General features: G+C 48.3%; 1 protein-coding gene across 1 annotated transcript in view; it reads left to right on the top strand.

Moving 5' to 3' along the window:
* LOC112809739 (centromere protein T-like) overlaps positions 1–3,749 on the top strand; it is a 41,676-nt gene extending 37,927 nt beyond the window's left edge. Inside the window, exon 3 of the mRNA XM_025853105.1 lies at positions 3,514–3,749. Within this exon, the coding sequence (XP_025708890.1) occupies positions 3,514–3,749 (236 nt within the window). The remainder of the gene's footprint in view (positions 1–3,513) is intronic.
* Positions 3,750–12,937: the final 9,188 nt, after the last annotated feature.

Raw genomic sequence — 12,937 nt, 5'->3', positions numbered from 1 at the left:
GAGGGTATATGCTATGGTGAGCGCTGTGAATTGTGCAAGACTGTTGAATCACAGATCTGTACTTCTGAAACAAATAATGCAAGATATGTTAAGAAAAAAAAATAAGAAGAAGATGGGGGAGGGGAAGAATGAAGGGGGGAAATCGGAGGGGGAGATGAACCATGAGAGACGATGGACTCTGAAAAACAAACTGAGGGTTCTAGAGGGGAGGGGGGTGGGGGGATGGGTTAGCCTGGTGATGGGTGTTAAAGAGGGCACATTCTGCGTGGAGCACTGGGTGTTATGCACAAACAATGAATCATGGAACACTACATCAAAAGCTAATGATGTAATGTATGGTGATTAACATAACAATAAAAAATTTAAAAAAAAGAAATACAACAAAAGAACAAAGGAGACGTGATCTTTTTTCTAATGGCACCTGAATTCCAATGGAGCAGACAGACAATTAGCAAGCAAGAAAGAAATCACTTCAGAGGGTGGTAAGCATCGTGAAGAATAAATGGGTAACAGGGTCAGGTGGAGGGACTGGTGACAGGTGCCCGTGGGTGGACAGGGGAGCCCTTTCTGAAAGATTATCTCTGTGTGGGTCACAAGCAGAGCTGTGTGAGGGCTTGTGATTGAGCGTGGGGCGGAGGCAGAGCGAGAGGGAGGCCCGGGGACCAGAAGGGCCAGGGGGGCAGCTGGTGGGGGGAGTCTGGGTCATGAGAGTCTGGAAAAGGACAGGCATCGGAGCACGCAGGACAGGAATGTGGGGAGGAAGATGTGAAGGAGACACACTCTGTCTGTGTCATCTCAGAATTTGGGGGTAAGGAGGATGTTCCAGGATGATTTCAGAGGAGTGAGACTCTAGGACCAGGAGGGCAACAAGGAGAGGTGAGTGCCTCAGTCTAGGGGATAGGGGAAGTTTTAGGTGTTATAAAGAAGCCAAGTTACGAGATGGAGGCAGCCGGTGATTCATCTGTGGCTTGAGACCTCTTTCTTTTAAGGGCAAAAGTATGCAAAACTATTTTCTTTCCTACTATTATGGAATTTCCAAAGCGGGAATCCTGACTACACCTCTGGTCTGCCTTTGTCAAGCTGTGTGTCTTGGGATGGGTGGTCACCCCGACCTTGACCGACAGTGCGTAAATGTGAAGTTGGCAAAAATGCCCAAGGGCCACGGAGCTGGCCTTGTGTCATCAAGACATACGTCATGGGTTTTCCAGTTGAGTTACATAGAGACTGCTCTCCTAATTTTAAAATTGTTCCAAAGTGGATTCAAAATTAAATAAGCAAGCAAAACAGATAAGGAATGAAATCAATGACCCTGGAATGGAGAGGTAGAACATATGGGGTACACCTCTAGTGAGAATCCCCCAAGGAAAGATAAAACACAGATGCCTAGGTGGCTCAGTCGTTGAGCATCTGCCTTCAGCTCAGGTCGTGATCCCAGGGTCCTGGGATCGAGTCCCATGTCGGGCTCCCTGCTCAGTGGGGAGCCTGCTTCTCCCTCTGCCTCTGCCTCTCTCTCTTTCTCTCTGTCTCTCATGAATAAATAAATAAAATCTTAAAAAACAAAAGATAAAACGCACAGGGGCACAGAAACCGATTCCTGTCCGAGCCTTCCTGTCTCATCACAGAAAGCTAAGGACAAAGAAGGAAACCTGCATGTTATGCACTGTCTGATCATAGTAAATCTTACTCTAACCTTCCTTGGCCCTGAACTTCAAAAGGGGATATTCATTTAAGGAGCAAAGTTATACATAACATCTCTGATTAAAAAGCTTCCAAAAAGACAACTAACCCCAAGTGGCTGTTTCTCTCAACAATCCTTGCGGAAGAAGAAATCATCCCACCAAATCAGAGTCTTAGAGCCTTCGTAGGGTGTTTGTGGGGCAGAGAATGGGTCCCCGGCTTGTCTGTTTCTGGAGGTCCGGCCTACCATTGGGATAGGATTGGATAACCTTGAAGATCGTGTTGCTATGGTCTCTGGATGACCTGGCAAATGTTTTCTCTGAAGGTGGTGGGTCCCCCCAAGCAGAAAGCTGTTCTACCTGCTGCCCCGAGGGAGAGACACCTACCGTGCTCACCAGCTCTGCATGGGGGTGGAAGGGGGCTGCACTACCTCCCTCGCTCCTGCCACCCCCTCTCTATTGGACCCCACTGTCCTCTCATGTCACATCCACTGTGACCTGTGCAGACCCGCACTTGTAAATTTTCCATCATCCTGTGCAATGGTGCAAAGTTCCCTCCCTTCTGAGAACCCAGTCTTTTGCAAGGATGACCAGACCAGTAGAGCTGAGAGTCCTCCTGGAGAAATGGATGCTCCTGCCTCTCCTCCTGATTTCCCCAGCATATCAGTTTGGACAAGTGCATTTCACTTTATATCTGGCATTTCTGAGTGTTTGTCCCCCCCTCAGCCTCTCCAGCCACCCAGAGCCCCTCTGTCTGTCTCCCTCCTCCTGCAGGGTGTTGGGGTGTGGGGGGCTGTCAGAGAGTTTCCCCAGGATCCTGCAGTCACACCTCTGTTTTCACTACCTCTGCTTGTCCCGTTGAAAATTTGTAATGAAAAAAAAATTCAGAAGCAAGTAATCACCGGCCTTGCCTGTATCAAAACACAGCTTGTTTCTATCCCGGACAACGTGTGCTACAGCAGAGCCCTGACACACGCATTTCAGCATAGATGAGGAATCCCTGGCTGCATTTATATAACAGTAAAATCCCTGTCGGCATGCACAAAATAAAATAAGTCTCCCCATGTTTTCCTCAGCCCACGCCTGAGATGGGTTTCTGCCTCCCTCGCCCTGCTGGAGCCTCGTTGACTTATTGGCTCTGGCCTCTCCTCACTTTCCTGGGAATGGGTGGGTTCCCTCCACTCTGGGAAGTGGCAGGCCAGTGATACTGAGGAAAACCTTGCAGCAAACACGGGGTGAGATGACACCCAGACCATCCCAGCTCCTCCCAGCATGCCTTGCAGCTGCAGGAAGCCACCCACCCGAATTTCAGAAACCGCAGGCTCCTGTGGGTTCTGAGATCCCCTGTTTTATGTTTTCTGTGTGTTGTTGGTCGTCTTCTTTCACATTTCTGAGCTCCGACCGGGAAAGAGCACCCTCTGCTCTGTACCACGTGTCCCCGTTCCCAAACGGGGGGTTGTGGGCTCCCTCCCAAGCAGCCGGGGGTGCAAAAAAAAAAATGCCTCACTGCTGTGCTCTGAGCTCTGTCTTATCTGGTGTGCAGAAAGAAGGGACCTGTGTCTTGTGGAATCACACCCCCCCCCCATCACAAGCTGAGGGGCTCTAGAGCAAACAGGGATGTGTTCTCGGCTGGCGCTCGGTGCTTGGAAGCGTGAATATATTAGACCCTGGAATGAGGAAGCAGAGGCTGCCCTGGTTTTGAGCCAGAGCTGAGAGAAGCTTCTCCCCCACTTCTGTTGCATCCCCTCCTTCTGCCCAGAGAGGCTCTTTTCCTTTCTCCTGCCTGTCCCCTTCTTGCCCTTTGCAGACTCAGCCTGAATTGCACACCTCGCCCTAGCCCTGACGCTGCCTCGAGCCTCCTTCTGCCTCACCTCCGCCTTCCAAAGCCCTGTGTGGCACTGCCATGGCTCATGGCCTCTGAGCTTTAGGGGGACGGAGCGTTGTGGGCCCCTTATCGCTGGAGCCCAGCCAAGCGGCTGGACCTGTGGAGGCACGCGGGTCCCCACTGTGCCTCAGCCATCTGGTGACAGAGCGCTCAATGCAGGCATATTCCGAATCAGAGCTGCTGGTTGAGACCAGAGGTGGACTCTCCAGCTGCCTCAGTGAGGCCCTCGCAAGGGCTGCGGTGGGTCCCTGGCCCACTGCACCCAGCCTTCCTGCCCACAGGACCGGCCCAGGCCGCCCACCTGCAGCAGCTGCAGCTCTGGGTCCAGGCGGTTGCTGAGGCCATACCCCTCTCCCAAGGCGGCCCTTCAGTTTACCAGGACTCCGTTTCTCCTTCAAACTGGGAGCTGCCCTGGGAAATGGCTGCAACACGGAGGTGGAGAATGTCCCCTTTCAGGATCCCGCAACGCCTCCAGAGCAGACCCCTGAAGCTGGTTGAGAAATCCAATGCACTGTTTTGTTTTCTGTTTCCCTCCCGGCCTGCTAGGCCTGGCAGCAGGACCAGCTTCACCCTCCGGCAAACAGTGCGATCACTCAGGCTCTCGGAAGGCCTGCAGCGAACGCTCTGCGCTGCGGGGAGCGATCTTGAAGTTGTGGCGACTTCCATCCTGGATTTATGTTTTGCAGGTGAAAGCCAGGGGAGCAATGGAGCATGAGCAGAAGGAGCCTCAGCTCACACGCAGCCCCCCCTTCGGCTTCCTCCCGCTCCCTGGAACGGGTTCTTGGCCACCTGCCCCATGCCTCCACCCGGCCACCACTGCCCTGAGCTGGGACCCTGGGCGGGGCCCCGCAGGGACACGGACAGGGTCAGGCGTGTGCAGGCGTGGGGCTGAGCCCCACATACTGTGAGGGTGTGCCACTGCCCCGTGATTGTCACCCCTTGCACCAGGGAGATGGCCCTAAATAGCACATAAAAACCATCATGACGAGTTAAGAGAGAGACCACTAAAGAAGGAGAAAAGGTTTATCCTGCTTTTTGGCTTGGGGGCCCGCATTTTCAGGGTGCGTGGGGCCCTGCGTGTTATGCATCTGGCTCCGCCTGGTAACCCACAGCCCCAGGTTATTGATGAAGTATCGGCTCCTAGAGGCCCCCATGCAGTCTGGTAATTTAGATGACAGTTCTTCCTAAGGAACAGGGTATAAGGAGAAGCCCCGGGATCGTGGAACTGAGTGTCAGAGGACACAGAACGCACGCACCGCCTCTGTCTTGTAGCTTATGTTCTACAGAAGCAAAGGGCCTCAGGGGCCAGCAAGCGGGGATCAGGCCACCTCCTCCTCAAAGGTAAAAGTTCTCGTGGAGGATTTAAGAGCTGCCTTCTCCACCCGTGTATCTAAAATAAGGCTGCAATTTTGCATTTGTGCCCGAAAATAAGGAAGTGAGATTCCTACCTACTGGAAAGACAGTTACGGGGGGCTGCTCTGGGAGGCGAGTGTGGCCTAGGCCTGCAGACCGTGAGCCACACGTGCAGGGGAAACCAGGAGCTCCAAACAGGTAGCCACAAGTTCTGTTGCTCCGGGCAAGACAGCAAGGGGCTCAGTTTCCTGGCCTGAGACGTGCAAGAGCGCCCAGGCTTCGCCGGGAACCGGTGGGGATCGCTAGCTGTTACTTCCATGCCCCTGTGCCCGTGTCCTGGAGCCCTGCTGGGCTCTACGCCCCGTCAGGGATGCCTTTCTGTCCTGTATGTGCCAGCTCCGTGCTGGCTCCCAGCGGGGCGTGCCTCGTGTGTGGCGGCGGTTTGTTCCAGAAAGCTCCTCTGAGCTGAATGTGAGCTTCACGGCCAACCAGAGCGATCAGTTTTGCGACAGGGACAGGGCGACAGCTAGAGCCGGGGATGTTTCCCAGGGCCTTTGGAAAGAGAAACTTTGCCTGATGCAAGAGCTTCAAGGGCAAACATTCTCCCTTCCTCTAAATGGTATGTCTGAGAACAAGGTCTGGACGTTAGGGTGGGGCTTATCTGAGCGAGGGCCACCACCCAGGGTCCCAGGGCGAGGCTAACGCGGTAGCAGGGGCAAATGGAGAGTCACTGATTTCCCCGCTGATCTGCTGCATCCAGCTCTTCCTCCACCTGCTGTTGACTTTTTATTAGAACTCATGCATTTCCTAGATTGTTTAGATAAGTTTAGTTTTAATGACTTAGTAAGTATTAAATTCTATTCAGCATTGTTCAACTTACGTTTTTACTAAGTCATGAGGTCAACCACTGATTTTATCTCTCTTTTTTCTTAAGATTTTATTTATTTACTTGAGAGAAAGAGAGAGAGAACATGAGAGGGGAGAGGCTCAGAGGGAGAAGCAGACTCCCTGCTGAGCTGGGAGCCCAGTGTGGGACCTGAGCCGAAGGCAGTCGCCTAACCAACTGAGCCACCCATGTGCCCTAATTTTATCTCTTCTTGACCACATGACAAGGAGACCAGCTCAAAATCCTTAGCTGGGTAGTTCTTCTTCTTTTTTTTTAAGATTTATTTGTTTGTTTGTTTGTTTGTTTGTTTGTTTAAAAGAGAGAGTAGGGGAAGGGGCAGAGGGAGAGAAACTCAAGCGGACTCCCTGCTGAGTGCAGACCCCCCACCCCAACATGGGGATCAATCCTACAACCCTGAGATCATGACCTGAGCCAAAATCAAGAGTCCGATGGCTTACCTGGCTGAGCTCCCCAGGCGCTTCCTTACCCGGGTAATCCTATGGACCATGTGATTCATCACCCTCTCTGGAGAAGACCTTCTCTTATGTGTGTTTGCACACCAGGGAGAATGTGAGCCTGTTGCTTCCATCATACTTATTCTGTGGAAAAACAGTTAATACAAATAGGGGGCCAGAGTGGGACACGGAGAGTGTGGTGGGCAGAACCCTGACATGACCCCCCAATGACTCTCGCCCTTATATAATATCCTCCCCTTGAGTGTTGGCTGAATCTGCGAATATGATAAAATATACAACCCCATAAGTACATTGGGTTATATGACAAAAAGGATTTTGCTGATGTTATTAAGGTTGATGATCCATTGACTTTGAGCTAATCAAGAGAGAGATCATCTAGTTGGACATGAGCCCTTTCAGTACAGCTCTAGATGTCAGAGGCAGGAAGTGAGAGAGTCAAAGCATGAGAGAGATTTGGCATTCAGGAGACTCTCCCCTGCTGGCTTTGAAAATAGAGGGGCCACGTGGCGGGGAATGTGAGCAGCCTATAAGAGTTGATAGCTGTCTCCTGCAAGGAGGACACAGGATCTGAGTCTTGCAATCACAAACAATAAATCTGTCAATAACCTGGATGAGCTGGGGAGTTGATTCATCCCTAGAGCCTCCAGAAAAGAGCTCAGCACAGCCGACACCTTGATTTTAGCCTCAGAAGACTTGAGCAGAGAACCCAGTCATACCTTGACCAGACTTGTAACCCACGGAGCTGTGACCTAAGAAGTAGGAATAGTTTTAAGACTCAAATTTGATGGCCATTTATGATACAGCAAAAGAAGGACCTGGCTTGAAAGCCTCCACCCAGAGACCTACAAAGTCATTCTTTCCCTGGCTTCTGTAATTACTTGGGAAAATAGAGTCTTTTATTTGTTTAGGTTTATTACAACTGGATTTCCATTCTTTGTAACCAATGTCTTCTACCCCAGCTCTTAAATTCTGTTACCTTCTGATACACTTTAAGGAATAGACTTCCTGGACAAAGCATATTAATTTTCTTAGAAGCTTGATGAGAATTTTTAATCATTTTCAAAAAGAGTTGGGTTGATACACACTGCCATCAAAAAGCCAAGAATATGACAACATTGGCATAACTTTACCATTATATTGATCTTCTTCTGTGATTTGTAACAATGTGATTAATTTGTACTTCTGGGGGGCGTTCAACTTTCAAATTGGAAATGTATAATCAATTTGTGTGAATTATCTGTTCATTCAATTTGTCCAACTTTCTACTGGAACCTGAATATTTTTCTCACCGATTTTTATGAGAATCCAAATAAATCTCTCATATTTATTTATTTATTTTTAAAGATTTTATTTATTTATTTATTTGAGAGCGAGAATGAGAGAGAGAGAGAGCACATGAGAGGAAGGAGGGTCAGAGGGAGAAGCAGACTCCTTGCTGAGCAGGGAGCCCGATGCGGGACTCGATCCCGGGACTCCAGGATCATGACCTGAGCTGAAGGCAGTCGCTTAACCAACTGAGCCACCCAGGCGCCCCAAATCTCTCATATTTATTGACAATATTTTTTCTAGTTTGCTTTCCTTTTAATTTTCTTTCCATCATGCACTTATTTGTAGGACCTTCCTATTGTGTATGTCCCATATGTGTTATTTTCTCCCTTCCTGATTTCTTATATAGGCTCAAAATTTGGGAATTATGAAAATTTTCTGATACATATTCTACTTCTGTTTTTATTTCTGGGATTTGTCTATATCATGAAGCTTCCCAAGAATTAGGTCTTGGATTTATATATCCATTTTGGTTTTTCTGTTTTCTTTTTTTTCTTCTTTTATGGTAGTTCTCACCGGTCTCTCTGTCACTAACTACAGAAACCCAATTTGAATTGGCATGAACAACAGCCGATGACTTATTTAAGAGATGCTTGACTGGTTTGCAGATGTGAGGGGCACGCGGGAAGAATGAGCAGGTGGGGAAGGCTTGGGCAGGTGTGGAATGCTCTTTGCCTGCCCCTCTCCCTTTCTTTCTCTCTCAACTTCAGGATCTCAGTGTATTATTTTTTCCAGGGGCAGACACTTCTCCATGCTGAAGAGAACGTGGGAGCTCTGGCCTGACCCTTTATGGCACCCAAGGCCCACAATGACCCTGTTCTCCAGCCGTTACCAGGAAAGTCCAGGGAAGGCCCCACTGGCCCAACATATAGAATCAAATAACAATTGGTGAAAATTTCCCCAGGAAGAAACCTCCCGGCTCTCAATGACGAGAAGACTTTCAAACTCACCGTTTTAAAAATCTGAGCGTGCATGACCCAAAGCCTCCTGGACGTCTCAACCAGGCTACAGACCAACCTATAAAGCTGAAAATAGAGGTTCTGTCACTAGCCCCCTGCCACACCCCACATTCTCCCAGGAATGACCGCGGTCACCTGCTGCCAGTGGAGAGCTGGGATTCCTCCACCACTGACTGTGGGACTCTGGGAGGGCCTCTGGGCTTCTAGAGGGTTCCTACAACTGCCATTTATTCTTGCAAAAAGAGTTAAGTCTCTAAGTCCAAACTCCTCTGTACATGGGCTAGGGTCCAAGTGTTGTTTGACCAAATCCAAGGACTTTGGGATCAAGCTTTTCACTGTTATAACAAGAGTAGGGGGACCAGGAAAACAGCATTCTTTACAGAGCTCAGCCTGAATATCACTGTCTGCTGATACTGTTGGCTACATGGCAATTTATTCAAATTCCCTAAGTTCCATTCTTAAATCAGTTGGCCCTGGTGTCACCGAACGCCACCTTGCAATACCTAATGATGACTTTTAAGATACACATTTTTGGGGGCCGGGGAATAAACTTTTCTCTGCTGCCTTGAATACTTCTGTTTTTCCAGTGTATGTTGGTTAACTTTATTTGTATCATTTGGGACTTTGATTTTAGTCAGCACAATTAATAATTTACTCCCTGACTTAATGGGGCTGTCGAGGGGAAGAGGGAGATCTGGTTCAAGCAGTGTGGCTCCCTGTTATGGACAGCTATGGGCATCTTGTGTGAGTTGCCAAGTGCATTACGGAGTAATAAATGTATAACGAGCCCGGCCGCCGTGCGCATGCTAAAAATGAACTCTAGGTTAAGTAAGAGAAGCATTTCCATTGTGCTGCCTCTCTTGAGAAAATTCGCGAGTAGTGGACTGCACTTCTCAGAGTGAGTGTAGTGTGTGTAAATGGGCAGCCCCAGCACCTGTAAATTCTGCATTATTTTAGAAGCACTGCTTCTAAAGAAGTTATTTTAATCAAGAGAGATCCTTAGCCATTTTCTGAATTAGGCATCATGTGACAGGGCTTTGTGTGACTCAAAATCTTTTCATTTTACTATTTAATTGGGCATGGCCGATGCGGTTCCAGCGTAGCTTGTGGGTGTGAAAGGGTTAAACAGTAAACCCTCCAAGGGCTGCAGCTGGGGAGTGGTGGGGGAGGGGTATTTGCCAACTGGACACAGTCAATGTGGGAGAGTGAAGGACATTCACCATGGGGGGAGAATTTGGTCCCCTGACACTGAATACAGAGGTGTCTATATGTCTTCAGATAGTTTGTTCTAAAGCAGAGAGGACTTACGCCCACGACACCAAAAAGCTGCCAGAACCTTCTAGAGAGGCTAAACTAGAGGAAAGGCTCTCCCTTCGATTCAGCAACAACCAAACTATTTTTTTTTAAAGATTGTATTTATTTATGTGACAGAGAGAGACACAGCGAGAGAGGGAACACAAGCAGGGGGAGTGGGAGAGGGAGAAGCAGGCTTCCCACGGAGCAGGGAGCCCGATGTGGGGCTCGATCCCAGGATCCCGGGATCATGACCTGAGCCGAAGGCAGACGCTTAATGACTGAGCCACTCAGGCGCCCCACAACCAAACTATTTAAACACAGTTGTTGGGGATGAACTCCAAATAGGAACATCGATCACTTGCAGACAGAAAGACGGGGAATCCCCTTCGGTCAAGGTCAAATGCTTCCCACCAGGATGAGCCCCTTGTGATGACGTGGGGTGGGACAGGTGCAGGGGGCACTCTGAGGCACGTGTGTGAATGATGTGGATCTGATCATTCAGGACGCCGACAAAGGGCATGACCCCACATCCTTCCACCTCACCCAGCTGAGGGCTTCACCAATTCTGTTAACGAAGTGAGAATGAAGGTTAATGTCAGATGCTTTGCAAATTAGTGAGTTACTTCTATCCATATAATCAAAAGAGCCCTCCACTGATTGTCATCTGTTCTCCTAGAATAACATGTTTAATGAAGTCCCACTTCTAAATTGAGTAAACCACAGCGAGCATTCACTCGGCACAAAATGACACATTGCGGTACTTAATGATAACTTTCAAGGCATATAAACTTTTCTCTAGTATTTTAACAAAAGTAGGGAGACCAGGAACGCAGCATTCTTCAGAGAACTTTGTCTGAACATCACTGTCTGTGCTACTTCCTCTATAGAGAGAGTCCAGGATTTCCAAAACTAAAAAAAGCTGAAGCAAAAAAAAAAAAAAAATAGCACTGGATTCAGTTCTCTGTTACTTCAGTATACTTCTGCCATTTCATTGAGTTCAACACAATGAGCCCTTCTCCCCTGGGTAGGAACCAAAGGGAATTAGGTCCACCTTTCTACTAAGCAGCTAACTCCCAGCCTCTGCCTCCAGCCATGAACCCTGCTGGACATTGGGGAATGGAGCCCTCCAAATCGTGGGGCTCCTCCTGCTACACACACAAGGGAGTCCGAGTGGCAGCCTTCTGAGTCTCCAGAACTAGAATGGGCCACCATTTTGCAATGAAGACCCAACTTTTCATCCAATAAACATTTATTGTGCACCTGCGTATATAGAGAAGAAAAAAGCTTCAGGACCCTGTCCTTAAAAACTGATAATGTGACAGTGATCAAAATTAACCTGACTAAACCAAGATGGGGCGAGCGGTCCGAATGGGGGGGAGCTGTCCGAATGGGGCGTGCCGATCCAAATAGCTCCCTCCTGGAAGGAGCATGATGTCACACAGTGCAACTTGGTCTTCCCGTCCCGCAGAGCAAAGTTTAAACACTTGTCTCTGAAGATGAAGAAAACACAAGAACAGCTGTGCAGAAATGAACACATTATGTTCTTCTAGAATAACATGTTTAATTAAGTGCCTGCCGTGTGCCAAGTACCCTTCTAATCCCTTTACATGCCTATGTGATCATCACGACAGTGACTTAGAACAGACTGTGTGCTGGGCATGCTTTTAAGGGCTTTACAAATACTAATTCACTTAATCCTCTAAGTAACCCTATGGGCGGGTACTATTATCAGCCTCATCTTACAGATGAAGAAATGGAGACACAGAGAAGCTAAGTAATTTGCCCAGGGACACACAGCAGGTAGGAGGAAAAGCCAGGATTGAAAACCAGGCTGTCTCACTGTGGACTCCATGCTCTCACCACAGGGCTTTACCCCAGGTGAGGAAGCAGCAAGGGTCAGGCACAGAAATAAGAGGAAGCAGGACTGGGGTGAGTCTGCTTCAGTAGGAGCCTGTCTCCAGTAGCCAGGTGTACAAACAGGCAAATGGTAGCACGTTCAGCTGGGCCGTGGGGATGAGGGCACTGCAGGGAGTGGAAAAAGGAAAAGTAAATTTACACTGGACATATGTGAATTCAAGTCCTAACTTCACAACTGACCAGCTGCCCTGAGCCTCAGTTTTATTATCTGCAAAACGGGGGTAACAATGTCTGTCTCCTAGGGGTGTTATGTCTAAACAGAGATGGTGAGCAGAAGTTGCGGATCGTTTCTCCTGATCCGGGTCCGTCCTTCACAAATGAAGGTTTCCCTGTGGGGCAGGACCAGGCACTGCCCTCCCTAAAGCGCTCCCAGTGGGTTCTTGGAGCCTGCAGAGATGCTGCTAACTCATTCTGGCGAAGACACAAGCGTCCCGGCCACCCAGACCACAGCAATATGGCAGGTTGTGCCTGAGGTCCCTTCCAGTTCAAGCAGTCTCTAGTCCAGGAGTGGAGATTATCCTACCTACGGTCTTCACCAGCAAGCTGATGGATACTTGCGGAATGAAAACACGTTTGCGTTGGGGAATGAAATGAGAGTCCTTGGGCAAACTTATTTTGCCTTACATAGAACATATCAGCTGGAAACGTCATTTTTATGTGTTTAAGTACAAATTAATTACTCCTCAATTCTAGTAAGTCCAGACATAACACGTTTGGAAAAAAAAAAAGTTAGAGGGATATTGGAGGAAAAGGGGACTCCTCTTTGTTTCATTGAAATTTCCATAAAATCAAAGTGAAAATTTGATACATTTTCAGATTGTCCAAATGGAACAGGCTCTCCTTTTTAAACAAAGTTAGAAAATAACTCTCCTTGCATTGCTAATGTCCAAAGAGTGGCAAATAACATCAGATGATAATCCCAAGCAGCTACTTATCATTAGATACATACTGCCTTGATAGTCAATATAGAGGATTATGTAAGTGAGATGTTTGGGAGAGGGACAAAAAGAAAAAGGGAAAGGTGATACATTTTTCTAATCTGATTTTTACAATGACTCCATTACTCTCGTTTACACTTCATTTACTCTGTGCTTCTAAATGTATATGGCTTGTGAATGGGTTCCACATCCCCTGGAATATTGCCTATCAGGCTCCATATCTTA

This window comes from Callorhinus ursinus, unplaced genomic scaffold, assembly GCF_003265705.2.
Source record: "Callorhinus ursinus isolate GAN/ISIS: 27379988/994484 unplaced genomic scaffold, GSC_fseal_2.0 scaffold60, whole genome shotgun sequence".
Classification (NCBI taxonomy): domain Eukaryota; kingdom Metazoa; phylum Chordata; class Mammalia; order Carnivora; family Otariidae; genus Callorhinus; species Callorhinus ursinus.
Note: the sequence above shows the minus strand (reverse complement) of the source record. Positions and strands in the feature narration are given on the sequence as shown.